This window comes from Pipra filicauda, unplaced genomic scaffold (assembly GCF_003945595.2).
Source record: "Pipra filicauda isolate LSUMZ 115617 unplaced genomic scaffold, ASM394559v2 scaffold539_size335297_pilon, whole genome shotgun sequence".
Taxonomy (NCBI): Eukaryota; Metazoa; Chordata; class Aves; order Passeriformes; family Pipridae; genus Pipra; species Pipra filicauda.
The window spans coordinates 194,324-221,234 of NW_024104686.1; the positions used below are offsets into that span (position 1 = coordinate 194,324).

General features: G+C 40.6%; 1 protein-coding gene across 2 annotated transcripts in view; it reads left to right on the forward strand.

The window, feature by feature from the left end:
- The window catches only part of CACHD1 (cache domain containing 1), a 93,685-nt gene that overhangs the window by 18,658 nt on the left and 48,116 nt on the right, over window positions 1-26,911 (forward strand). For both annotated transcript variants that reach the window (XM_027747946.2, XM_027747947.2), the window contains exons 2-3: window positions 12,851-12,913; window positions 21,284-21,432. In XM_027747946.2, coding sequence (XP_027603747.1) covers window positions 12,851-12,913; window positions 21,284-21,432 — 212 coding nt within the window. The remainder of the gene's footprint in view (window positions 1-12,850; window positions 12,914-21,283; window positions 21,433-26,911) is intronic.

The window sequence follows — 26,911 nt, forward strand, 5'->3', positions numbered from 1 at the left end:
CCCTTTCTTGTAACAAATCTCTTTTATCTGAGATTAAATGAAGTCCACCTGAAAGCAAAAAATAATAGCAAGGTGTCTAGAAGCAGTAATTTAATTCTAATTTTGAAATTCATGGCAGTTCTGGAATAGATGCTGTTGCCAGAGCCCTGCTGAAAATGCATTTATTCTCTTAAATACTTTATATGGAAAATGTTTAGCAGGCAGGAAATATGGAAAAATTTTTTTTGGCACTTTTTTCCTGTTTATCTTCAGAACAGGCGGTACAATAACTGTTTAGTAGGGTGTTTGTCTTAAATTGAGGTAAAGAAAAATGGTGTTTTAAAACTTGCCAGTTTTAAAGATGGTGATCATTGTGTGCAGTCCCAAAGAATTCATCCTTTAGTGCCTTCTCTCCTTGGAAACATGGAATAAATACTCAGAACTCTTTGGGTTTTTATAACCCAAATGTATGTTTTCATTAGGGCTTTGTCAGCAGTTGAATCTTTCAGGGTTGGTTTTTTTTGTTTTGCTTGGGTTTTGTTGTTTTGTTTGGGTTTGGTTTGTTTTCTTCCATCTTTCAGGCTTGTTTTAGTGCTTGAACTGGACATGCCAAACTCTTAAAGTAACTTTGTAAGTTGTAAACTTAAAATGCCACTGTCACTGTATTATTGAATGATAATATTATATGATTATATTATCATATATAATATTATGTGATAATTATATTATTACTGAAGCTGCTTATTTTGTCCACTCTTTTGACAAGGAACTCTTAGAAATCTAATTCAGGAACCTTCTTTCCCCCACTTTCTTTTACTCTTTATGCATTTTATAGCTCTATTTTGGGAGTCTCCTGCTCTTTTTTGGTTATTTGAGAGGATCACTGATAAAATAACAGATTAGAGTAGGAGACAGGTATTACAGCTGGAATTACCTTTTTAACTATTCAGGTGAAAGATGATTTGTGAAGAATATCTTCAAAAATAAAAATGAAAGATGCAAGAGGTCAGTGTTACAGCATCTTTTTTTCATTGCTTTGAAGGAGGTGCATTTTATACAAGAAAAACTAAACCAGAAATTTTGCTGATAACTTTTTTGGGGCTGAGCAGGGAGGATTGTGTTGAGTGACGTGATTAGAGAGGGTAGTAGGAGGGTGCATATTTAATTTTGGTTTGGGAAAAGGGATCTTTGAGTTGTTGGCACTCTAAGATCAAGCACCTAAACCTTTCAAAACCCTGTAGAGCTGACAAACCAAACCAAACTAGGACTCCATCTGGAAACGCTTCATTCTCCGTCTGAACGCTTCATTCTCTGTTTTGCCAATGTAATGAAACAAGAAATTCCGGCTCCTTTTAATTGTTAAATTTTGTCCTGTCAATGCATTCTAGACTTTGAAAAGGTTTTGCTCTGATTATCATGCTTTGAAGAAAATCTCTGTGCCCTTCCTTCTTTCAAATCACTTTTCAAACCATTTTTATATCAACGATAGTGGAAACGGGATGCAAATATATGAAAAAATACCAAATTAATATAAGCAATTAGTGATTGCTATGTTTATCAGTTAAAATACCTTCCTAAACTGCTGTAAAGTTCAGTAATTCTCATTTATCTTTGATGATACATGGCTGACCTGGTTTATGCTGCATGTTTGGGGAGGATTTGGTTGGCATTCCACGTTTTTGTAGGATGATGCAGAGGTCTCCTCCTTGTAATTCTGAACATGTGGAGCAGAACACACATTTTTTGACTGGATAACTTATGTTTTCATTAGATAATGCTCAGACTGGAAACTTCACATTGTGAATAAGAGTGGGAGTGCAGTGGAGGAAGGAGCAGGAGGGAGCCATGTCTGGCACATGGGGACAAGGGGCGTCACAAGGGCAGGGGTGGCACCTGGAAATGTGAAAAAACCAGTGTGAACTGGTGGCAGTAGTTACTTCATACTTAGTGGTATTGTTCTAATTGCCACATCATGATTTGTACTTAATTTTTACTTCAAATTTGATTTCAATTCTTCCCACTTTTACTTATATACAGCAAGATACAGCAGCTGCTTCTCATTCTTATATTGCCACTTATAATTCAATTTGCAAGCACAGAGAGAAACAGGAGCTCATCGTATTATTTATAACCCTGATTTAATGTGCTATGAGACACTGGAGAAAGGGCTTTACCCTGCATGGAAAAAGGGCTCTCAGAACTTTCAGAACTTAGTTTTGAGAAATTCGGCATTCTGTGACTTCTTCCTACCCCTGAAATTCATGCTCTTACTTTGTCTTATGGTGCTTTATCTCTGTTTGAGGATGAACATCACTTTTTGGGATCTTTTGAACTTTTATATTGCATGATGCTTTTGATTTTGGAACCTTGTCTTTGTGTCCCTGTTAGGAGTGAAAAGACATAGGAAGAATAAAAATCCAGCTGGGGAGGTGAGACAGGAGCTATTTTCAGTGTAAGTCTCTCAGTTCTCAGGGTTCCTATAGCAAAAACCATGTAGTGAAAACACACATGGAAAGCTTTTTGAAATTAAAATATGGATTTCATGCTGAAACAGAGAGTTAAGTTAATTGGTGGGTATCAGCAATTTATTAAAGTTAAAATTTATTCATTAATTTGTTAAGATCAATTATCAGTATCAGCATAATAAACAATTTTCTGCCCTGTAAGTCTTTTCCCCCCCCCTTCACTCCCTGACAGTCAAATACTGACACCAGTGTAGTGTGACACCAGTAACTGTGTGAGACAACAGGAATATTTATTCCCTGAGTAGCATTAATCTCCTTCAATTCTACATTAATGCCTTTATTTCTCCTTGGTGCTTGAACTCGCTAATCCTGATCCCAAAGTGGATTATGGGGTCGTTTCCACGTATTCAGAGGGACGTGCAACACACAGATAATTGCAGAGAAAAGCCAAAGAAAGGGAATTTATTGAGTTGTGGAGCTGGAGGTGGTCTCTACACAGCCTTAAATCCTTAATTCCATTGCAGCTTTGCCACTCGGTCCTGTTGGAATCGTGCACCAAATGATTTTTTAATTTGAAAACTGCTTTGACTGATCCATATTTTATGTGCACTGAAGCATCCTCAAATAGGAGTGGATGGTAGGAAACCTTGAAATACTATGAAACATCGAATTTCTAATTTCCAGTGCAAATATGTGCCTAGAGACTCTTGATTGTTTTTAATGAAGATGACACTACACATGATCAGCACAAGAGCTTTTTAAATAAGAGAGTTCATCCAAGTGGGATCTTCTGAAGGAAATCACAGCAGAGGTTTATTTTGAGTAAAGGAGCAGCCTTTTCCCCAGAGGTTCCAAAATACTTTATTTAGACTAAGTTAAACACGACTCGAGATGAAAAAAGAGGTCAAATAATTCTCTTTCATTTGAAACAGAAATTGGTTTGTGTTCATTTACCAGGAGCAGTGGAGTTTGCTTCATGGTTTGTCAATATTTTGTGAAAAAACAGCTTGTAGTAGTATTTATAGAAGGAATGAAAAATAGTAATTGCATCTGTCACTGTTTGAATTTTAACAATGTGTGTGCAGGAGTCCTTTTTGATCTTCTTAGTGGGTACCACCCAACTGTCAATGACATCACAGGAGGAAAGGAGTTAAAACTACCACTATCAATTTCCTGTTTTGTTTTTTTTTTTTCCCTGAAAAGCTGGTTCCCTCTAGTATAAATTCCTTTCCTTTATGTGCGGATGTTTTTGATTTTCTCATCAAGTGATTAACCTTCTGTACTGAGTATATTTTGCAAAGGCTTCTTATAATAGGTGCTACCACATGGTAGTTAGTGCAGGTCTGCTGGGGCTGGACGTGGTGCATTTCTCTCTTAAAAACACGAGAATAAATAGTGGGAGATGTGGGATAACCCCAGAAGAACACTCTTCCTGCAGTGACTCTGAGGATGTATGGCTGGAATGGGAAGCCACAGGAATTTGGCCACATGGCCAAGAGTTTCTCTTACATTGAATTAGGTGGAAAAAGCTTTTCCAGTGGCCAAGGAAACTGAAAAAACCCTGCATTGTAACATGAGGTGTCACCTTCAGACAGGTGATATGCCTTTAAACATTTTTTGAGGGGAATTCTTTCAAATTTCAACTGCTAATTTGAGGCAAGCATTTCCAGTCACAGAAATCAGTCAGTGTTGTTAATCAGCAGCTCATCAGAAAGAGCACATACTCTGATTTTTAATTAGAGTTCAGTCTAATTTCTTGCCACTCGGTGCGTGAAAGATAAATATATTTATAATAATTTCAGCAAAGCTAATTTTTAGAAGGTTGGAATCTTTGTCTTTAACTAGTTAGGAAATACTCTTGGCTGTTTATTCAGTGATAGTGAATGATACTTGTTTCAATGGTGTGTATTTATTATATTTATTTAAGAAGACAAAAAAAGTAGCTAATATTCAAATAATTAGAGCAGCGATTAGAAATTCTGTTTTGTGATTTTTTTCACAAGACTTTAATACTATTTAATCATCTTTCCTTGAAATATGATTTATGCCAAAGTTGCTGCTGTGGCAAGAGGACAAGCAGGGCCCGAGCCCTCTCCGTCCCAGCAGCCGCCTTGGTGGGACCATCCCATCTCACATGCAAGGACCTCAGAGCCCCCCCCCCTTGGCTCTGCAGTTTGTAAAACAATGAGGGGCAAGATAAAGGACCCTGCTTTGCCCAACATCTGATGATTTTTGCTCCTGAAGGCTGGATTTAAAATTCCTGTGCAATGGCTTGGCACAAGTGCTGCAGAAAGCACTGAGGCGAGTTTTGCTCCTCTTCAGCGCCTTCCCTCATTAAATCTGGAGCTTTCTCTCCCTTTTTGGGGTTGGAATCTACTCTGTGCTTGATTAACACTGGAGGTTTTGTGAGAGTTTCAGTTGTTGGTTGCTTTTTGGTTTTTTTACTTGCTCCTCTTTCATGTAAATGATGTCTTACTTTTTTTCCTTTTTTAATTAGAAGAATAAATGCTGGCATTCAAGCACAAATTGCTTTGAAGTGCTGCAGGAATTCAATTCATGAGCTTCCTCTAGCCTCAAATCTTTAATATTTTTTTTTTTACAAACTGATAACATCTAATGGCTCTGCTCATTCCAAAAGATTACATTTGTTTTCTGGGGCTGCCCTGCCTCCTCCTGCCTCCTGAGATAACAAGTTAAACACGAGGAAGAGCAGTTAGTCACCCGGCTCCCAGTTGAGTGTTTGACCAGGGGTGACTCATGCTGGACTACAGCTCCCTGAAAGGGCCAGGGAAGAATATTCCTGGGACCAAGTGACTTCCTTCAGCAGGAGCCAAAGGTGGATCTCTGGATGTTGCGGAAAACTGGTTGAGCAGTTTCTTCTGGAGATTATTGCCTTAATTATTTGCTACTTTGCATCCTTACATTATTTTTTGGGCTCCAGGATGCAGTGTTTGGTTGTGCTGGAGATATGTTTGTTGGTGTTGGTGGTGTCAGGTGGGCTTCTGGCTCATGAAACATCACAGGGAGAAGCTTATCCATTGGTGTCCTCGCTCCCTGAGTTCATTCCACCCCTGTTTTGGTAGCAAGGGGAAAAATATCCTATTTCCAACGCTGCTTGAGGGGTAGTTGTCTTTTCATTAGCACTGAAGTATAACAAAATGCTGTTTCCTAAAGCTCACAGAGACTCCCAGGGGATTTCACATTTCAAGGTCAAGAAGAGTGCAGATTAAACTGACTCTTCTGTGCTTTTCTAGGGGATTGGTGATTGACCCGCTGCTTAAATGTGGGGTCACAGCTCTGGCACTGGCATCGTGTCCTCAGGGAACTGGAGAGTGGCAGAGGTGGGACAGGACATCCTGAGGTCCTCAAGCCCTGCTCAGCCAGGACACTTCTCTTGTTATTTCTGGATCATTTTAAGCCTTGGGTCAGTTTGAGATGTAACAGTTATTTGAAAATAACTTTATATCCAGGTTGGAGGGAATGATTAAAATAATTAATGCAAAGTGTTTATCTTCTGGAGTTTATTTTTTTAACTTCGTTTAAAATTCAATTAAGAAATTAGACCTCATAAGAATTTAGGAGTGCACACAGAGTTGCTCCCACTTCCTTCTGCTTGGAAAAGGAAGTGTGGGGATTATATCAAAGAAAAATAATGCAAATAAGGTATGTAAACAAGTGACCTTAAAACTCTTCTACTTATTAATACAAATACTGTCATAGGAGAGTAACCTTGTACTTTTTATTACAGACACTGACTCACACAGGAAGGTAATTATGTCCCGACACTCTTTTTCAGGTTACTACTCGTCTATTATTTTCTCTGACAAAAGTGTGTGTGTCTTGGTGGAAAGACCTGCAAACTGTGTGTTAAAGCTTTAAACTTTGGTGTCAGTAAGTGCACTGTGAGACAGCTCCTGCTCTGAAGTGCTGCTGCAGTGCTTGTAGGGAAGGCTGATGGGGTATTTATCGTGTGTATGTTGATGGTTCCTGCTGAGAGATCCTGAAAAATGATCCTCTTGGACATTTAAAGAAAACAGTTGTGTGATTACATTACCATCAGCCCATTCATTTTATGCACAGACGTTTAGTGTTGTGATTTATGATCTACAAATCCCTGTATTTAAGATTGTCTTCTTGGATATTGTTTTTTCTGATTCAAGATCTCTTTATCTCAGTCCAGCCTTAGTGTTCCTGTGTTTCTCCAAATAAAACCCATCACCTTCTGCCTTGGTTGTGTTAAACTGATCAGGAAGTAAAATGTGTGTGTGGGTCCCTTTATGTTTTGGGTTTTGTTTTTTGACTTGACTGTAAAATTACACAATCCTAGCTGGATAAATTGATCCCCGTTTGTCCTGCATACTTGCTGTATACTGAATTCATGACCAAATTGGACAAGCACAGGAATTTACACTGAAATGGTATCAAGGCCTTCTCACTCCAGGATTGCATCTATTTACAGGTCTTGGGCTGCTGCTTAAATGTTCCCCCCTTTTTAGTCATGAGCTTGAAAGCAAACCAGAAAAATGAAACCGAGAATTCTCCCAATAAATGCTCAGATTTCTGTTCTCTTTAAAGGGAAAACAACAAGATGCAGTGACATGAAAACAGTTCAGTAATAAAAGAATTCTCAACCTGAAATAACCCATATAAATATTTTACGTTTCACATCCTAGAGGTTGGAATGAGGAGTAAGTGTAGGGAGAAAAAATCCAGTTCCATTGAGAAGCCCATCTGCTTTGTATTTTAATGTTGGGTAGCATGACTTTCTTTTTTTCTGAAATGCTGCCATATACATTGTCATGAGAATAACCTTAGTCAAGTTACATTGGCTAAATGAATAATCTTTTTACCATGTGGAACTAATTTTCTTGGGGTATTTTCCCCTCTCGCTTTTTTTCCCTTCCTCTTCTCTGGACCCTAGAAAAAAGAAGACAAAAAAACCTGCCGATTCTTGATTGCATTTTTGGCAGTTACTCGGTTTTCCATAGTTTTATCTCTTTGCAAATGCCTGAAGTTTTCCAAGGGAACAAGTTTATAAGAACTGTGCTCTACTTTGCTCCTTTTCAAGCAGCGTCACACCTATTTATCATCTCCCCTTCTGAGTCGTGAAATGATCCCAAAGGCTTTTACCTCCCACAGTCTATATACAAATGCCAAATGTGATGTTTTTTACCATGAAAATTAAGATTAAACCTGAATCTCAGTTCTTCTGTTGTCCTCTGTGATGCACAAAACATCTTCCAGTGCTGCATGTGGCTGAAGGTGATGGCAGCTTGAGTCATAAAATAGGGAGTTGGTAAACAATCTCCATTAAGATAAAAATTGGGAAGAAAGATGGTGTTGTCCTGCTTAAAACCTTAAATATTGGGGAATGTGTGCACCCATAAAGGTGTGTGTGAGCATGTGGAGATACATCTCTACAAATGTCTATGTCCTGAGTGCCAACAGATTCTGTGCTCTGTCTATGGAAAAGTTGTGTCTGATGTCTCTGCTTTTTCTCACAATTGATTTTTTTCCACATTCCAAGTAACCTTGTGAAATTTTATATGTAAAATGAGCAGAATCACCTAAATGAAGCTGCCAAAAGAGGCTTTCAAACGATGGTGTGGTTTAACAACACTCCCACAATGTGGATAACTGAGCACAGCCCAACTTTGCCCATTAACAGTGACTGGAGATCTTCTCCCAGCACAATGAAGATGCCAGGAGAGGAACTGGGCCAGGACAGCAGAAATATAAGCTGTATGAGTTTTGGCATTTCCTCATTTTTTAATGGAAGCTGCTGCACGTGGTGCCTGACCCCTCTGAAAGCACAGACCTGAGCTCAGCCTGTGAGCTTGGCATCACATTTCTCCTCGTCTGCCTCTGATACAGGTATCTGTTGCTGCTTGACAAATAATCTAAAGAAAAAAGCATTGATTAGTTAAATCCTTTCTGAAAACATGTTCTTTTTTGAAACCCACAGGAAGAGAAAGGCGTTTGCAGTGTGGTGTTGGAATATTCCTTTTGTGCTCATCCCACTGAGTTTGCCTTTCGCTATGTTTTCCTCCAATTTACTTCAGTTTCTTACGTGGATAGTGTAAATTCTTGGAGAAAAACATGAAGCATGTCCTCGATCTCCTGGGAACCCACTATTTAATGTTTCTTGGTTTTAGGAAATGGTAACAAAACATAACACGATATGGCTTCAGACACTGCAAAAATAAACTCCAGACAGAAGCCACAGGTTTCCCTGAAAACAATCCCACTCGGTGAGTTTCATCAGAGAAAGGATTTGTTGGATATTTCTTTGCTCACCACTTTTGAAAACATTAACCTTTCAAATAGGAAACAGACCCTGGTTAGGAGCTGCCTGAAGTTTAAGAAAGATCCCAGCCCTGCTGAGCTAATGCTGTATTTTACACATGTATATTTTGCTACTGCACTTCTGTATAACTTTTTAAATATTATTGTTTTTTTTTCATCCTGTCATTACCTAAATATGACAGGTAACAGAAATCTATGCCCTAAACCTGCTGAAAGATGTTTTTTTTTTTTTCTTTTTTAAATCTCTTGTAGTATAGATGGTAAAGCAGCTTTGACATATTTACAGCTCAGTGGCTATTTTGCTAATCCTGGATTTGTTTTTCCTGGTTCACTTTGTCTCTAAAAATGTTATTTTTGTCGATGAGGAGATGGATTCATATCTCATCTGGCAAATAAAGTGATGTGCAAATGGTTGACTGCTCTGCAGAGCAGTTGGCACTTGTTTTTTGTTGGGGACCTTGGAGATTTGGGGCTGGTGGCTTTTTCTGTTTGTTTTGATGCTGTGCTGACAGGCAAACTGGAGCTTTTTGAAGTGTTTTCTCACTGCAGTTCTTTGCTGCTGAGTTAATTTTAATCTCAAGCAACTGAGGGAGCAAGCCATTTAATATTTTACTTCTTACACTAAGCTTGGTTTAGAATCATCTCCCAGATCTCAAACTGAGTTGCCTTCAGCTTCAGATGATGAATAAAAGTCTCTTAAGCCTTGTTTTGGGACACCACGAAGCTAAGCCTGAGCTACCCCCTTATCTCTGGCTGGCTGGGAAACCTGACTCCATTCTACCGGGAGATGTGGGTTTGGGTGCTGGGCCCATCCATCACTGTCAGACCCCACCTGTGCAAGGCATTAGACCCTGGTGGACCAAATCTTCCCTGTCCCAGCCCCCTGCCCTTGGATCCTCTCATTGCTTCCTGATGTATCTCACCAAATATTTGTCCTGTTGTAAAAGCTAAAATTGAGGCTGGTGGCACCAAGAGCAATTACAGTCATTGAAGGGGATATCGAGGTACCACAGAAGAATATTTTCTAGGAAGTTGCAAGTGCTTTGACTCAGAGAAGTAATTAAAGAGCTTAGGAAAGCAAATGTTGGCAATGTGTGTTTGTAAAACAAAACCCCTGCTTTCTCAGGACTCCATGCAGGCTGTGATCATCCCCTGCAGGCTCACAGGGACACAGCTTGGCTCTCCTCTGTGTGTCCTGGAGCTGTCATGGATCACCAGGAATCCTGTGGCAGTCCCTGCAGATACCATGATTTTGTCTTTTTAGGCTTCTGTTTGTGTAGCTAAACACAAGTGTGGAATGAGGGAAGGGGAGGATTAAGAGCAGGAATGATGTGCCCAACAAAAAGATTCAGGTGTTGCCAGAGGCACAGAGGCCCTGGGGATGGTGCAGGCCTTTGTGCTCAGCCCCTGCCAGCACCACTAAGTTTAAACCTGATATAAAGCTGCAGGTGACAGGTACAGCCAGGAGACAAGTGTTATTTCTCTCCAGTGTTTGGATATTTTAAAAAGAATATTTGTAAAATTATAATAAGCTTAAAAATGTTGTTGATAAAAAAATGAGGGGGGGAAATGAAAAAAAATAAAGTAAAATGTTGTTCAGGGTTTGAGGTGGTGTGTGATGAGATGTTGGGAGTGATGGTGGGGATGGGGGTGGCTCCATGTCTGGTGGAGCACTAGCTTAGTGGGAAAGGCTGGATGCTGAGCCAGCACAGTGGTTGCAGCCTTTCTGCATTGAGAGAGCGAGTGGTGATGGGTTATGGCAAATAATCCCGGGAAGCATCTCATTAAACACGTGTGGAATTGTTCTGCTGGAGGGAGCTGATCCTGCTGCCATCTGCTCAGCAGAGCCAATTAAACAACGAGGGGTGGGGAGAATGAAGATGCTAATGGGCTGCGTAAATGCAACGGGCAAGATCTAAATATTTAGACTGTTGTAAGTTTGTGGAGCTGACTTTTGGGTCTGTGAAGTTACCTCAGCTGCAGCTGAGGTTGCCACTGATTTTCTGCTTAAAGTTACATCACTTTTTAAGTTGGTGAAATTGCTTAAATACAACAGGGAGGTATTTTTTGTTTTGGGTGTAATTCTGCATTGGAATTCTTGAGTAGGGAGCAGATATCCTGAGTAGGGACTGTACCCGGGCAGGGCTGAGCTCGGGGACCTCAATGGGCAACAGATCACGTTTGGGTGGATTCCAAATCCTTAATTAATTTTAACTGTTGGTTTGCTCATTATCTGTGCTGGCACTTTAACCGAGAGTCTCCTGACCCCTCCCCCCCATGCACAGTGCTTTTAATTAAAAAAAATAGAAGATACCGCATTGTTTAAAATATATTAGTTGAATTCAAAATCAAGCACAAATAGGTTAAAAACCTTAGTCCAGTGGCCAAATAAATTCCTGCTGGCACTGGGACTCTTATATAATGTTCTTTGGCATGATTTTGCAAGTTCATAAACACAGCTACGTGTGAAAGGGGTGGAGGAAGGGTCAGCTTTGTGTTGAGGACAGAAAGCTCCATTCTCAGTAGCTGACAGTCTATTTCCTCCTCATTCCTTTTGATGTCTGGAGATTTAAATGCTGCATGGAGAGAAAAATTCAATTCATTTAAAACATTTTGCATCAAAATGACATGCTTTAATGTATTTTCTTCTGATGTTTAAATTATCTTTTCATCTCATGAGGGAGAAAAAAAAAGCCAACATGTTTGTAGTTAAAGTGCCCAAGCAGAACTTTAAACAAAGGTCTGGATGAAGAGGAAGTCTCAATGTACTAAGAGTAGATGCCTTTTTTTCCTCCCCTACCCCCCTTTCTTGGCTCTCTGAGACTTGTAAACCAAGGAGATTTATTGCTGCCCTTCCAAAGGCTTCTTCAGAATTAAGAGTTCAAATTTTTGGAATTCCTCAAGTCCACAGGAGGGAGAGGGATAAAGGGAAAGTGATGATGGTAAGTGGGAGCAGAGCACACCAAAGGATTTTCCAGGCTGGTTTGGCCAGTTATAGCTTTAGTAGGAGGAAATCAGCTGAACCTGCTTCAAAAAACCTCTTGGAGTCATGGAGCAGTGATGATTTCACAGCTAAGGGAGAGACTCACCAGGGCCTTTATGAATCACTGTCCTTCGCCAGATGTGATGTCATGTGTTTGACTTAACACTAATAATCCATTCCATCAGTGAAATCCCAGCTCCCCTTGAGTCTGGTAGAGAAATGTCTCACAGCCTAAATAACCTCAGGGTATTACTGTTGCATTTATTGATAGTGAATAACCAGCACTATTGTTGTTTTGCACGATACTGTTCTCTGAAAACTCTGCTGTATTTTGCAGCTATTAAGACAGATGGCAAAGGAATATTTTAGGGACACTGTATGTTTACCAGTGGGGATAGCCCAAGCTGCCCTTGGAAATGAGAAATCTTGCAAGAGAAACTTAAGTGTATCAGGCAAACTTTTCAGGGATTCCAATCTTATTTTTCAGTCTGGAAGCTGAATATTAACAAGATGTTGAGTGTTTTTTCCTCCACATAACCAGTGCAAAGTAAACAGAGATGGCAGTGTGGCTGTCACCTGTGGAAGCACTCCTGTCCCTCTGGGAACTGATGGGGAGCTTCCCCAGGGGAGGAAACAGCTCTCACTTCTATCTTCTGATACATCCATTTTTGCCATTAGTGAGGTTGATCTGGTTATATTCAAAATCGGGTCTCATTTTCCTTTTTTCCAGATACCAAATATGTCTAAATTTGGCTCACAGCCTCTTGTGTTAGTTGGAAACAAGTACTTTTAAAAATAGTTGTCTTGGGTTAAATATTCAGCAAGAGAAGGGTCATAGTTTGCACAGCAGTAGCTTTGTGATATTGATTTTAGCACCTTATGTCAGTCTGATAAATAAACGGATGTTTTGGAAAAACCCTGTTATGTGCTTGCCTTCAAAACCAATGCAGATCCACAGATACTGACGGACATGATTCCCCTTGGGTAAACCTGGCATTGGAGACTTCCTAGGTCCTTCTCCGACCTGATTTCCTCCCTCATTTGCCTTTTGGAGCTTGTTTAATGTGGCATTTATAACAAAAAGTCTCTTACACATCCTTTCTGGTTTTTCTTGCAGAGGATATTCAACTCCTTTGTGTACACAGAGAAAATATCGAATGGAGAAAGTGAAGTTCAACAGGTGAGTCCAAAAGTCCCTTCCCAACTCTCACTGTGTCACCAAGGCAGAGTCAGCTTAGGGATTGCAGTTTTGCCTGGATTTGTGGCCCTTTCCTAACATCCAGCACATCAGATAACAACCAATGGAATAAATATAAATGGAGATGGCCTGTGTGGGCTGATGATGCATTTGAGAGTTTTGAATTGCCATGAAAAGGTTTTCCATCTGTTTTTTGTGGGGCTGTCCCTTGGAATCAAAAGGACCCTCATGAAGTATCTCCCATTAATTGACAGGCTTTCGTGTTGAAATTGTCTCTTTTAAAATTGATGTAATTCAGAGCAAAATCACTAATGTCACTGTGAATGTGGAAATGATGTCGATTGCTTTTTGGAAATATGAGACAGCTACAGACTTGTGCATAACAATTGTGGTTGTGGGGCTTTTTAATTTTGTGAGGGCTTATGAGTACACACTTGAGCATTGAACTCTTCAGTTTAACATTGAGATAATACATCTCAGTACAGGCCTGCTTGCATTTTAATACATGTGTGTAATTTTAAAATTAATTTTGGATCCATTTAAAAAAAGATTAATAGATCATCTTATAGGCTTCAGGAAACTGAGGTACTAATTATGTTCACAAGTGCATCCCTTGTGGTAAAGACGATGGGTTTTGGTCAAAGAGGTGGCTGCTGCCCTGGAACAAAAACCCAGCTTTTCCTTCCAGTTTAAGCCTAGACTCACTTGCACAACCTTCAGCAAGTAACCTGACCCTCCTGGACCCCTATCACACCAGTTTTAATGTTCAGTAAAAACAAAAGTGCCTCAGAGTGGGGCTTTCCCAGGGAAAAGGGAATTACTCCTCAGCAGTGCAGACAGCCCGATTGTGCATGAGGGGTGTTGCTGGTTTCCAAGAGCAGATCAGCGCATGGCATGTTCATGGGCACTAAAACTGGTCATGTAAAATAGAAAAAAATTACACTCTAAGTTGTGCTTATTGTAAATGGTGAAATTTCCAGTCTTTTTAAATACTTTTACCAAGGAAAAGTCAAAGCAGAGCTGATTCAAATGGGATTGTGAGGGTGGGTTAGGTTGGAAAAGACCTTTAAGGTCATCAAGTCCAACCATTCCCCCAGCACTGCCAAGGCCACCACTGACCCACGTCCCCAAGTGCCACATCCACATGGCTTTTAAATCTCTCCAGGGATGGGGACTCCACCACTGCCCAGGGCAGCTGTGCCAGGGCTGGGAAGCCCTTTCAAGGAAGGAATTTTCCCAAATATCCAATCTAAATGTCCACTGATACAAGTTGAGGCTCTTTCCTCTCATCCTGTCCCTTGTTCCCTGGGAGCAGAGCCTGACCCCACCTGGCTCCACTCTCCTGTCAGGGAGTGGCAGAGAGCCAGAAGGTCCTTCCTGAGGCTCTTTTCTCCAGGCTGAGCCCCCCCGGCTCCCTCAGCCGCTCCTGGTGCTCCAGACTCTTCCCCAGCTCTGTTGCCCTCCGGCTTTGGCTTCCCTGTGATCACGCCCAGGTGGGTGCCAGCATGCAAAGGGACCATGAGATTGTAATTGTCACCTGACTTTAAAAGTTTAAATCCCAAACCATCCTGACATCTTTAAGGAAGGGTTTCCTGGCTTTGTGTCGTGTAGGGCAGCATTTTTCTGGAGTAGTTCTGGGTGGTCTGAGCGCCGCAGAAGGGCCATGTGGGCTGGATTATACGTATCAGATGGCTTTTGAAAGCCAAAAGTGTTTTTGGGAAACCAAGAAACTGGATTAAAACTTCTTTGAAGTCCCAACTATCGATTCTCCACTTAGCAAAAGACTCTGCTTGTTCCCCAGTGCAGATGTCTGTATTCAGCCTAAGTAGATATAAATAGCTGTCTAAACACTGGAGGTTGTGTGATGGATTCGGAGCTGTCAGAGGAGAAAAATGAGGCCCCGGTGAAGCACAATTACTGTGGTTAAAAGCTCAGCAGTGAAATGGATAGAGGAATAATTGAGCACTTCTGTTTCATTAATAACCAGATCTTTTAGCCCTAATGAATCACCAGCAATATAACTGGAGTTTTATGAGTGAGAGTAGGACATGGAACAGGATCGTCTTGAGCGAAGGCAAACAAATGTAAGCAAATGAAATCCCCTGCCTCTCATTCCTGTTTTTGTAATTCATTAACATTTTCTTAGCAACTGATACCCAAAGGCAATTAATTATGGATTTATGTCAACTGGGATTTTTTCTGGCAGACCAGTGGATTATTGTGGGGGTGGTGTTTTTTTTAATACCAAACTGTGTAAATAATGACTTTCAATTTGTTGAGAAAGTGAAAAACTCCAGCTGTTGGCCTTCAGGCCTAACTGTTCAATACCCTTGGCTTCCTTCGTGCCACACAAGAAGCAGTTTACCTGTTGACATTGAACTGGTTACACTTTTAAGGTCTGCAGTTATTACTATTGTACCTGACAGATAAAACCTTTTTTGCTTTGAATAGGTTATTAAAAATTGTGTGGCCATTGCCAAAAATAACTTGGATTCTTTCCCTGTAGGTTATTTCAATATCAGAGAACTCGCATACGATATGAAAATGTAGTGGTGTGAGCTAGTGATCTAAATAAAGTGGAAGAGGGGTAGTTTTCTTAGAGAAAATCTAGATTAGCTGATTTCAAGGAACTGTGTGTTCAGCATCCTGCCAGATGTCTGGTTTCTGTGGTGTGGAGAGTAGGAAATGGGGCTCCATGGAGGAGAAAGGACAGAGAAATGATCTCGAGCAGGAGTAGATTTCCCAGTTTTGGAGAGAGAAGTTGGAGCACAGCAGCAACAATCTCTCTGTGCAGAGAGAGATTTGTAATAACTCCTTGTATTTTTGTCTGTCCCAACAAGGTGCAGGGTGTTCAGACCTGGTTGGTGTGCACTGGGTTGGGTTGAATTTTTATTTAGTTTGTTTTGGGTTTGGCAAAGAGCTGTTGAACTCTTTGGAGAGGAAATATATCTGTAATATGCTGAAAAACCTCCATTTGGCTGTTCAGCACATCTTCCCTGGCTGTGAAAAGTGGGATGTTCACACCACGTTGAACTTTACATCGATGTAAAGTGATAAAAGGCAATTACACTGTGTTTAATGTACTTCCAGAATGATTCAGGAATTGGCCCTTTCTCTAGTTTCTGTTGTGTACCGTGTTTGACATCCTCCTTGGAGTAAGTCTGGGGAAGCTTTGCCAAAGTTACTGGCCAGTAGAAAACCTCAAATGAGTCTTGGTCTCTTTGAAGAAATGCATATTGGAAAGTAGTTTCCTGTATCCTGATTAAGTATATTTTCAGTATCACTCAGAAGAGTAGGAACGGGGACTTTTCACAAGGGCATGCAGTGATGGGACAAGGGGGAATGGCTTCAAACTGAAAGAAGGCAGGTTTGGATTAGATGTTAGGGAGAAATTGTTCCCTTTGAGGGTGGTGAGGCCCTGGCACAGATTGCCCAGAGAGGTTGTGGCTGCCCCATTCCTGGAAGTGTCCAAGGCCAGGTTGGACGGGGCTTGGAGCAGCCTGGGCTGGTGGAGGATGTCCCTGCCCATGGTAGGGGGTGGAACAAGATGATTCTTAATGTCCCTTCCAACCCAAACCATTTTAGGATTCTGTGAATGGTTTGAATCTGTTAAAGCAGAGGTGTGGGAAGAAGTTGAAGGTGATTCTGTGATCCTTTCTTGAGTCACATTGCTGGTGACCTCCGTGCTCTTCAGGATTGGTACAGAAGCAGTGGTTTAAGAGCCTGGCACATTAGGAATAAATATATTAAAATTTTCTTAAAAAGAATCTATGGATGCACAGTTGTGATAGAGCAGGAGGAGTGCCAGGTGGGTATTGGAGAGAGGAACTTTTTTCCAGATTTTTCTGGTTGACAGAGGGGATTTAAAACTAAAAATTATAACTAAACTCTTCCATTTATAAGCAGTACTTTCTGAGGAGCCTGACAGTGTTAAATCCCTGGCTGTGAGTCCGTTACGGCATCCGTGCCTGTCAACCCCACTGATGCATATTTTATATCCAGTCTTGAAAACATGAAAAATACCTTGGCTTTCAAGCTACAGCCAGAAATAAAACCTAACCTTGGAGCTCTGCTTTCCCTCAGAGCTCCCTGCAAAGGGAAGACTTCAGAGCTGTGGAGCTTTGAGGGGGGAAGAAGCTTTAAAAAAAAAAGCTTGAGGGAACTATGCAAATGAGGCAAATGTCTCTGGGAAAATTAGAGAACCTCAGTGATGTTGTGATGAAAGGTTGTCAGTGGAGATGGTGACAATTGAAGTGCATTACCCATGGGTGCTGCAGTAATAGAACCAGGTGTTACCGTCCAACCTGTCTGCAAAGCCAAAGGCTTTGGCTGCCTGCCAGCTGCCAAAGGAAAGATGGAAAAAATAGGGCTAATGGCTGCATTGTTTGGAGCCAGCACTCATGGCTTATTGTTTTGTTTATTGAAATTAGGAAGAAAATACAGAAATCTGAAAAAAAAAAGAGGAATGCCAAGTGAGGCTTCCCGTGCTTTTGTTTTTAAGGTGAGGTGAATTCACTTTGTGAATCAACCAGAGATGATAACATTTTATGCCAATCTCAAGGTATCCAAATTTATTTAGTCTCCATTAAAATGCGTGAATTGGATCATTTTTGGGGGAGCAGGGAATGTCTGTCACACTTGGTACCCACCCAAGGGTGGGATATCAGCAACCTGCCCCTTGTGTGTGCCTGATTCAGGACACAGCTTTGCATTTTGCCTTAAAAATGTTTTAACAATTACTTTAGAATAGTTTAATAGTTCACTGCTCTGTCCTTTCATTATTTGTTATCTCTTTCTCTCTGCCCCTTTGAGGCTTTGTAACCAGAGTGGGTCTGGCATCCATCAGTATCCAGCGGCTCTTCAGCTCCAGGCAGTTTAAAAAAAGCAGAGTTTATGTTGGATAAAAAGTTTAGGGTTTTATTTAGAAAGAGGAGAAGGTGATTTAAGCCTGCAGCTTTTATTCTGACAGGCTCTAGTAATGAGTGCATCACTTTGCAAGCTGAATAAAGTTTGGGAGGGAATGATGTGAGTGTGCACATGTGCATGTGCAGCCGTGAGGAGCTGGGAAGGATGGATTGTTTTTTGCTGTTGTTTTAATCACTGAGGGCTGGAATGCCTGTTCACTGTCCTGGATTTTGTGCTCCACTGAAGCCCAACTATGGCAGAAAAATTAAGTTAGTTTCGTTAGGCTTCATCTGGTTAGCACTTCTCAAATTGATGATTTAGAACCATTTGTTTTTAGTAATTTTAGTAATTTTGTCTGGTTGGTGTGTTACCTTTAATTTCTTAACATAGTTTATTCATTGTAAGCAATTTTCAGTAGAAAATTGTTTTTGGATCATCTCACCATTGGTGACTTATTTGAGTTTGCTGTTTTTAAGGTTGTTTGGATTGTTGGGAGTATTGTCTTGCTATCAGAGAACAGTATTTTTAGAGTTCTTTAGATTAAACAAACTGAATTCTTCCAACTGTGCTTCTGTCTGTGGGCAGGGAATGGATGTCTGTGGAGCTCTGGGAGGCTTCAGGTCCCTCGTTGCTGACATGCACTTGACTCTCTGCCCCGACCAGAGTGTTGGATCCCGTTTAATAAAAGTAACGTAACGACTTTGAGCCATTCAGAGGTTTTTCGGTGGGTGATGCAGTTTAGGAACAAAGCATTTGCTTCTTGTCAGCTTCTGAGGTACAGGATCTTCTGAAAAACAGATTTGTCAGATCCTTAGACTCGGCACAGCAGGGTGAAATTCAAAGGCTGGGGGGTGCTTTTATCGTTCAACCTCGAAGGTGAAAACTCATCAACACTGAAACCTCGTCTTGTACAGCCTTCATTTATCAGAGACCAGCCGTGATTCCCAACCAGAGGCCTTTTGTTCTGAGGCTCTGTGTTGGTTTTATTACTGCTAATGATGCTCATATGGGCCTTTTCTCAGCAAAGTTAAGCTCTCTCCCCTTTTCATGATTTCAGGTGGAAAAACTAAGAAAAAAAAGTACAGATTCAAATATCTGGTTTATTTTGTGCTTAAGCACAGCCATTTCATTTGCCTAAACATAGAGAGAGACTTTGTACCCACAAAACTTTAATGGAAATTTAGGAAATTTGGCTTGTGTATGTTTGAGACTCTGCAGAAGAATCTACACATTTGAGTACAGCCAGACAAAAAGAAAGTTTACTGTAAAACAGCTTATTATCTAACAACTGGGAGCAATTTAATAGTGTTAGATGTCTAACATGGAGCAGCCCATTAGTAGTCCTCTGGTGCCTTGGCAATAAATCATTCTACAAAGCTAATTAGGTATAATTCTGCAAGTCATTTGAGCAAGGTCCTATTAAAACCTGTGCTCCCAGGAGACCTGTCGTGGAGCTGCAGCATTCCCTGGGAACAATGGAGGCAAAGGCAATGCTGTATCAGAGTGGGCCTCGTTGTTCACATAACAAAGTAAATCATGACAAAATGTCCTGTTAGTAATAGTTAGGAAAGACATTTGTTGGTCCAGGGGATGTGGAAAAACCGACGGCGTTTCTTGGCACTTGTAGTGGCTCCGTTAAATCATCCCTGCAGAGTTTGGGGTGTACAGGGAGAAGGAGAGGGGAGTAGTGTGGAGTAAGGAGCTGACTTAGCTCTGGAGAAGTTAGCAGAATTGCAAAATGCAGTGTTCCTGAATATTCAACACCTCAGTGTATTGCTCAGAGATTATTCTTTTTCATTTGGGATGTGTCTGGCTGATGATTAAATATAATAGAAGTATTGATGTGAAAAGGGTACAGAATGTGCAGAGCGAAAAAAAAAAGCCTGATCTGTTTTATTAATTTCTCACTTTGATGAAAGACTAGGAGCACAAGTCTCAGTAAATGTTTCTTGTAAAATCTGACGCCTCCTCCTAACTGTGTTTACTGTCACGTTTGCTCAAGGAACAGCCACAGATTTTTCCCTTCCAGTTTTCCCTGGCAGAGTCATTAGTCAGGCTCTTTGGGAAGGGCCTAATGAAGGAGACACCAGTGAGCTCTTATCTGACAGCACAGTGACTTCAATGGGCCTGTGATGTGTCCCAGCAGGCTCTGCCCTTGTTAACACCGGGAGCCTTCCCACTGCTTGGAGCCTGCCTGGCGTGGAGGGAGCTCTGCCTGCAGAAAGTCCTTCAAATCACACACCAGCCAGCTCTGATACTTGGAAATACTTGTTCGCAAAAATTTGTTGATTTATTTTTACTTTTATTTAAATTCTTTTAAGAAATATTAAAAAGAAGGGCTGAAGTACCTAGTTTTCTATTTCTAAAGTTTAATTCTTTTAAAAGGCCTGAGAATTGCTGGGGAGGGACGACAGTCTTTGTTTTCACTTTCTGAAAGGAGAGAAATTGGCTCTTACAATAGTGTAACCTCTAAACCTTATCCTTATTTATAAGTGGTTGCCTTCCTCAGAGGGAATTCTGATAGCAGAAGGCTTCAGGAGGAATTTCACTGGTGCGAGACCGTTATTATTATTTTCTTTCTGTTATATTATAACATCAATTAGAGATTTTTCATTTTGTAGTTGAAGTTTGTAGTTGAAACTGTTGTAGCTTGTGATGAGGCTCACTGAGCTGAGAGATCGATGAAGAAAATCATTCAGGTGATGCTCAGCCAAGAGCCTGTGAAGCCTCCCAGGAAAGCAGCAGGGATTACAGCAGAAAAGCAAGAGCTGGGAGGGCTTATTTTGCCCAAATCTACATGAAAGGAGTAATGAAATACATCTGCACAGATCCACCTGATTGAGGAAGCTGTTGATGGACAGAGAAATATTCATGGCAGTATTTGGGATTCCCTGGATCCTGAGGTTGCTCTGTAAAAAGATTCAGTGCAATGGGAGATTTGCTGTTGTCTGCTCCTGAAGCAGCAGGAAAATTCTGTGGAGGTGATGGCTTCTCTAACACTATTATTTGGGCTTTCCTAGAGCTTCATTAAGTTGACCTGTGGCCTGTTTTAGTCTCCATCACATCCTTGTGAGGCCTTGGAGCACTTCAGTCCTAAGCCAGTAGTACAGGCAGAGTCATCTCCAGGTCTCGGTTCTTAATGAAAGGGAAGTTTGATGCAATGGAAAGTACACTTTTCATACATGGAAAACTCTTTAAGTTCAAGCACCCACTTCTAGATTGTAAATGTATTTTATCTTTTTGCCTTTACTGCTTTCTGTGGCCAGTATTATTAGTTACTTGATTTGCAGTGCTTGAACCACTGAAATAAAAGTCCAATGAGCAAATCAGACAACTATTACATTTAACACATGCAGCTTTTACTTTCCATTGATGTTGGTTACCAAGAAATGAGTAATATAGAGAAAGTGACTTAATTTTAATATTTCTTTTTACTTCTTTTTGCAGTTGGCAAAAAAAATTCGAGAAAAATTTAACCGTTACTTGGATGTTGTGAATCGTAACAAGCAAGTAGTGGAAGCATCATACACTGCCCATCTCACATCACCCTTGACTGCCATCCAAGACTGCTGTACTATTCCACCATCTATGATGGAGTGAGTATTAAATTCTGAAATTACTTCTGCTGTCTCTTAAAAACGAAGAAAAATTACGATTTCTTTGCAAAATAGCCTGTATTTTCTGCTATTTTTGATAACTCTGAAAAAGGGAGAAGGCAGAACTCCAAAGGTGCCTCTTACCTTGTCCTCAGATTCTTTTACATTTCTACCACATCAGTGTTTAATGAGAAGCTTTAAAGAAGAACTGGGAGTCAACTGGAAACAAAAAAAAAAAAAAAAGGAAAAAAATTTGTTCAACCCTTCACAGTCTTCTATACAAAATGAGTCTGTCTAAATCCAGGATACCATTTTTGCACTGAGACACTGCTTGCCTTGAATAATTCTTCTCAAGCTGGTCATGGGATCATTTTTTTTCTCCTTTGAAGCATCCAAAATCATGAGTTGGTCAGTACATCACATGCTAAAAATGCTGCTTTACAGTTAAACAAGTTGACATGCTGCTGTTTGATACAGAGGCTTACAGAAATTGAGCATATTGCTTGGAAACTGGATTTGTTCATGTTAAATTTGTTTTTTTTTTTTAAATACAGGGGTTTTGAATAGTCTAAATCTGGGCAGTTGTTTTGGTTTAATGATGTTTTATTATGCTACCTATTTGCAGAATAGGCACTTAGGTTTCCTAGTTGTAGGAAAGTGTGATAGAAGGTCTGATTTTTCCAATAAAAGGGTAATAATTTTTTCAGTGTCCAGCATTTTAAACATTTAGTTCCATATGCTCTTGAAAAGAACAAGAGTAACTTTCCATTTCATAGAATCCTTGAAATGTTTGGGTTCGAAGGGACCTTAAAAATCATTTCATTCCAGACCTTCCACTTTCCCAGGTTGCTCCAAGCCCTGTCCAACCTGGCTTTGGACACTTCCAGGGATGGGGCAGCCACAGCTTCTCAATTTATGGAAAGTTTATGCAAACTTGATTATGGAGTTTTAAAAGCATCTCCCACCTGGATATTGTGATCATATTTTGAATTCTTCCACGTTTTAATTTGTGGACTAACTTGCTCCAGCTATGAGGAGGCCTGCACGTGTGGGACGTTAAATTGGATATGCTATTGCTGATAACAGCTTATCCTTGATGTTTAAAATGGGTGTTCTAGTTGGGCAGAAGAGTGCTGGCGTTAGAGCAACGGTAATTATAATATTTTGCTTTGGAGCATTTGTCAGCTGGTGCTACAGAAGAGGTCACATGGAAAAAGATTTGTCTGTGCTATTTGCTGTTTTCATGGGATACTTTGCTTTAGATTGTGCCTTGAAAATGTGTATGTCCTTAGGGCTGTGACTTCCCTTCAGGACGGTTGTGAAATACTTGTGTTACAACTCCTTAACTGTGTGTTCTTTTTCTTGGTGTTTTGTCATGTGGCCTCTTCACTTGAGCAAACACTTGGGGCAAGAACAGTGTCAGGAGCACGTTGTCTTCAGGGTGTATTTTTAAGGTAGATTCGAGGGCCTGTCCCACAGTGTTTAAGGCTGTTTTTCACATGGTGTTCAGCCTCTAAAAGAAACATTTGAAAATCTGATGGCACTTCATGCTGCCAGGTGATTGTTCCATCAACCTTTTACATTGCTGTCCAACTTATTGACATTCCATAGGGAATGCTGCAAGTTTGGATTGGTTTTGGAAAAATTAACTTGGGAGGGAGATGCTGAACTATTCTGTAGAGAAAGGAGTTTTTCTTCAGGTTTTTTTTTAATGGCTTGTTATCTTCAGTTTGTATTTGTTGTTACCATTAACAAAATTATCCATTTGTGGCCTTGTCTTTGCTTGTCTTTATCTTGAAAATCCAAGCATTGGCTTCAAAGAGGGTTTGCCTTGTTGCTTGAGATAAACTCTGAGACTTTGACACCTGGTGACTGTAAATAAATGATACAAAATAAGACCTAACAAAGCACCAACTGGGTTATAACATGAACCTGGTATTTGACTTGCTTGTTTAGTTGAGTAGTAAGATATGACATGGAAAGCAATATTTATGTTATTGCCATTATGTGGTGCTGGATTTACAGTGAAAAGCCCAAATAAATAAGTTTTCATGTGACTGATTGCAGTCCACAGTGATTAGTTCTGGATTAAAATTACCAGCCTGACCGTGTTTTGGTTGCTATATTGTACCCAATATATACTGGTTTATCTAGTGTAAGTACAGCAGTTGTGTATTTGTTCCCCCACCAGGGCAGGTTTGTGCAATGAAACTGCCTTGTTTTGGACAGTGGTGAAAAGAAATAAATTAGAATATGCAACACCAACTAGATGAGGCAGTGCAGTTGGTGGCTGTTGAGTGGTTTTGGCAAGGGACTATTCCCTAGGCCGTAATTCCACAAACATTTAATCATACAATTATGCTCATCTGGTTTACCAAAGAGTCTGAATATGTGCTTGGGTAAAGGAAAATTAATCACACGCCTAAGTACATGTGCAGGGGAGGTCAACAGAGCAGGGACTGTGTGTTCCTCTCTAGATTTTGCTGATCCTTTCTTCAGATGTATCAGTTTGCATTTTCAGTTCTACTTAATCAAGGTTTGGGAATGGCAAACCATGGTGACGTGGAGGGAGAGCAGAGCTTTGAGACATCTCAGAGTGGTTGGTTCAGAGACCTGGTACCTGCCAAAGCATCTGGGCCGTATTTGTGTCCAGGTTGGAGCCTGGCTCCTTTTCCCAGGGAAGTGCTCAGAGCAGTTGGGAGGAGGCACTGCTCCAGCCAGCCAGACTTAATATGGATCAAGTGCTCCAGGCTCTTAGCAAAACTGATGGAAGATAAGGAAAATGGATGTCAAGTGACATGCATCTTCTAATCCTCCAAGAAATCCCTGCTGGAAAAATAAGGCTCTGTGTCTCCTCAGTAATAAAGGCTGCTGAAGGAGCCATGAGAAACGGATTTCATGCTGTCTCCACACATTCCCTATCATGATTGAATTGGGTGGTCATTTACAAGACAATGTTTTAATTAAAGTGTCTTCCTCCTTAAGAGGATAAATACCTTTGTGCACAAGATGGTGTCTCCTGGTTTTCATGCCTAAAAGCCCTCAGTAGGTATTCAGGAAATCTTGGAACTGAGATGGGCTAATGTGCAGATGGGGCTGTGACAGAGTGTCAGCAAGAGGGCAGGGAAAAGAATAAAGAGTGTTTATTTATCAGAGGTCCTGAGCACCTGCAGCTTCCCTGCACCTGCAGTGGGAACTTATGGGATACATGTCAGTTGTGAGAAGTGTCTACATAAGGATTTAAGAAATGAGTTTTGGGAAACAAGTTTGGAAGCATTAGCTTTGCATGGTCTGACATGTGAGTGACAGCTGAAGTAGCTTTATTCTTAAATATGGTGTTGGCCTGGATGACAACAAGTAGATAAATGGGTGTTGTATATCAAACATTTGCAGAAGAAATAAAATCAAACTCTTTCCACACAAAGGGTAAGTCTGACATGTGGGTAATGTTTGAGTCATCTACCTGTTACACAAAATGCCTTATTTAGGAAAATCTGTGATTGGTGCTAACTGGCTCTTTTAGGAGGCTTCCAGAAGTAGCTTTATATAGATCCAGTGTGCCAGGTTATAGTTCCAGTTTGCCAGGTAAGTCCAAGTTGTGTTTGCATCATAAGTACCTGTGAAGATACAGTTGCACATATGCACTTTACAGAACTGGGACCGTACAGGACAAACCAGTGGTTTCTCAGCATAGCAAAGCCCTGCATGGCTGCAGTGAAATTGCCTTCCCAAAAAAAAAAAGAGGATTTAAGTTATTAATCAGATGCATTTGTAAGGAGACATAGAACTGCCTATGCAGCTTTTCCAACAAAAAAACAGGCAATGCTTTTAAAGGAAGACAAAACATTTTCCCTAACCCAGCCTCGATCCTTCTCCTCTCCTGCCCAGTTTTGAGACCCATTGCTCTGATGTGCTTCAGCATTTCATGTCCTTGGTGTCCTTGGTGAGAGAAGGCAGGAAATCCAGTTTGCTTAAGTTGCCTTTGACTTGGATTTGAACAGGGAGAGAAGGACAGAGTGGCAGCTCTGGAAAGCCACCCCCTGTGTTGTCACTGCTGTGAGAGGGGGCTAATAAAGCTGTACCTCCACACTGGACATGGATACACCTTTGTACTGGTGGAAACATCCTCTGTACTCTTTGCTTCTACCCTGGAGGACAGAAATGAATTTCACTGCTGGTTTTTTATGGGAAGTTGTCACAGGTCTCCAAACCCATCTATTTAGAGTCTCATTGGCATCATCAGTGTTCCTGCTCTTGCTCTAAACATCCATGTTTCAAGGCAGCTGGAAATCTATTTTTGCTTTTATTTAACTATGCTGATAAGAGCTCAGGGAATGCATTTATCTAAATTTCTGAAAGGAAATGGAATAGAGAAATGTTTGTTGGTAAAACAGGCTCCTTGGCAGTGTTGCATTGCAAACATTAATAGGGCTGTTTGAATAAGTGAGTTTACAAACCTATATTTGAAAATCATTTACTCCCTGACTGTGATACTGCCTTCAAAAGTGGTCTGGTATTTTTTTTTTTTTTTTTTTTTTTTTTTTTTTTAAACAGATGGTTAAATATTTGCTAATGGAGTTCAATTTTATCACAGCTCTTTCTGTGTTTATCTTTACTCTCCTGAGCAGTTAAGTGGGAGATAACGGGAATCCCATTCAGTTCCTTCTGTTGCTGCAATATCTGAAGAGCTGCACTTCCAAAGGAGAAGTGGGTGGGCCACTCTGAATGAAATTTAAGATGTATTTGCTGTTCTTGCAGAGTATCAGGCTGCAGTAGAAGATGTAGGGAGTGTACATAGTCTTGGCAGGACCTTGATTTGTCCATAAACTGCAGCAGGTATTTAGGAAATTGCTCTTCTGGACTGTTGCTTTACTTCTAATGTAGCCAAAAGCCTCATGAAAAGGTGGGTTTTGGAATAGTTCCTGTTACTGGGTTGAATCCTTCTTCCAATAATACACTTTATTTACTCCTGAGAGCAAGAATGTTTGGAGTTTTTCAAGAATAGTTGAAATAATTGAAGCAACTTTAATGCCTTGCCAGAAGAAATTGGTTAACTGAACCATCAGTAGCTTTTTTGCCCAATTTATTAATAAAAACATTGTTTTCCAGCATTCTGTTTAGATGCAGTGGGGACCATATATTGAAGTATTTATGTAAAATAGGAGGTAAAATCTTACCCTGCAATCAAGCAAACAGGCCTAGTTGTGGATTTCAAAGGAACTGCTGAATTTTGAGCCAACTTACATAATTTCATTTGCATACTGATGGCAGCTTAAAGGGAAAAGGGAAAGGGGGGAAAGAAATGAGTGTTAAAACAACGTGAACCCCTCAGCAGCTGCTCAAGTGCCATTTTTATGCACAGCTCGCTAAACTGAAACTGTACAAAAGAGGCTGATTTACAGTGTAAATTCAGGCCGAGCACAATCCAATTGGAGCTCACTCGAGCCCTGGTTTGATGTGAGATTCAAAGCCCCTGCAA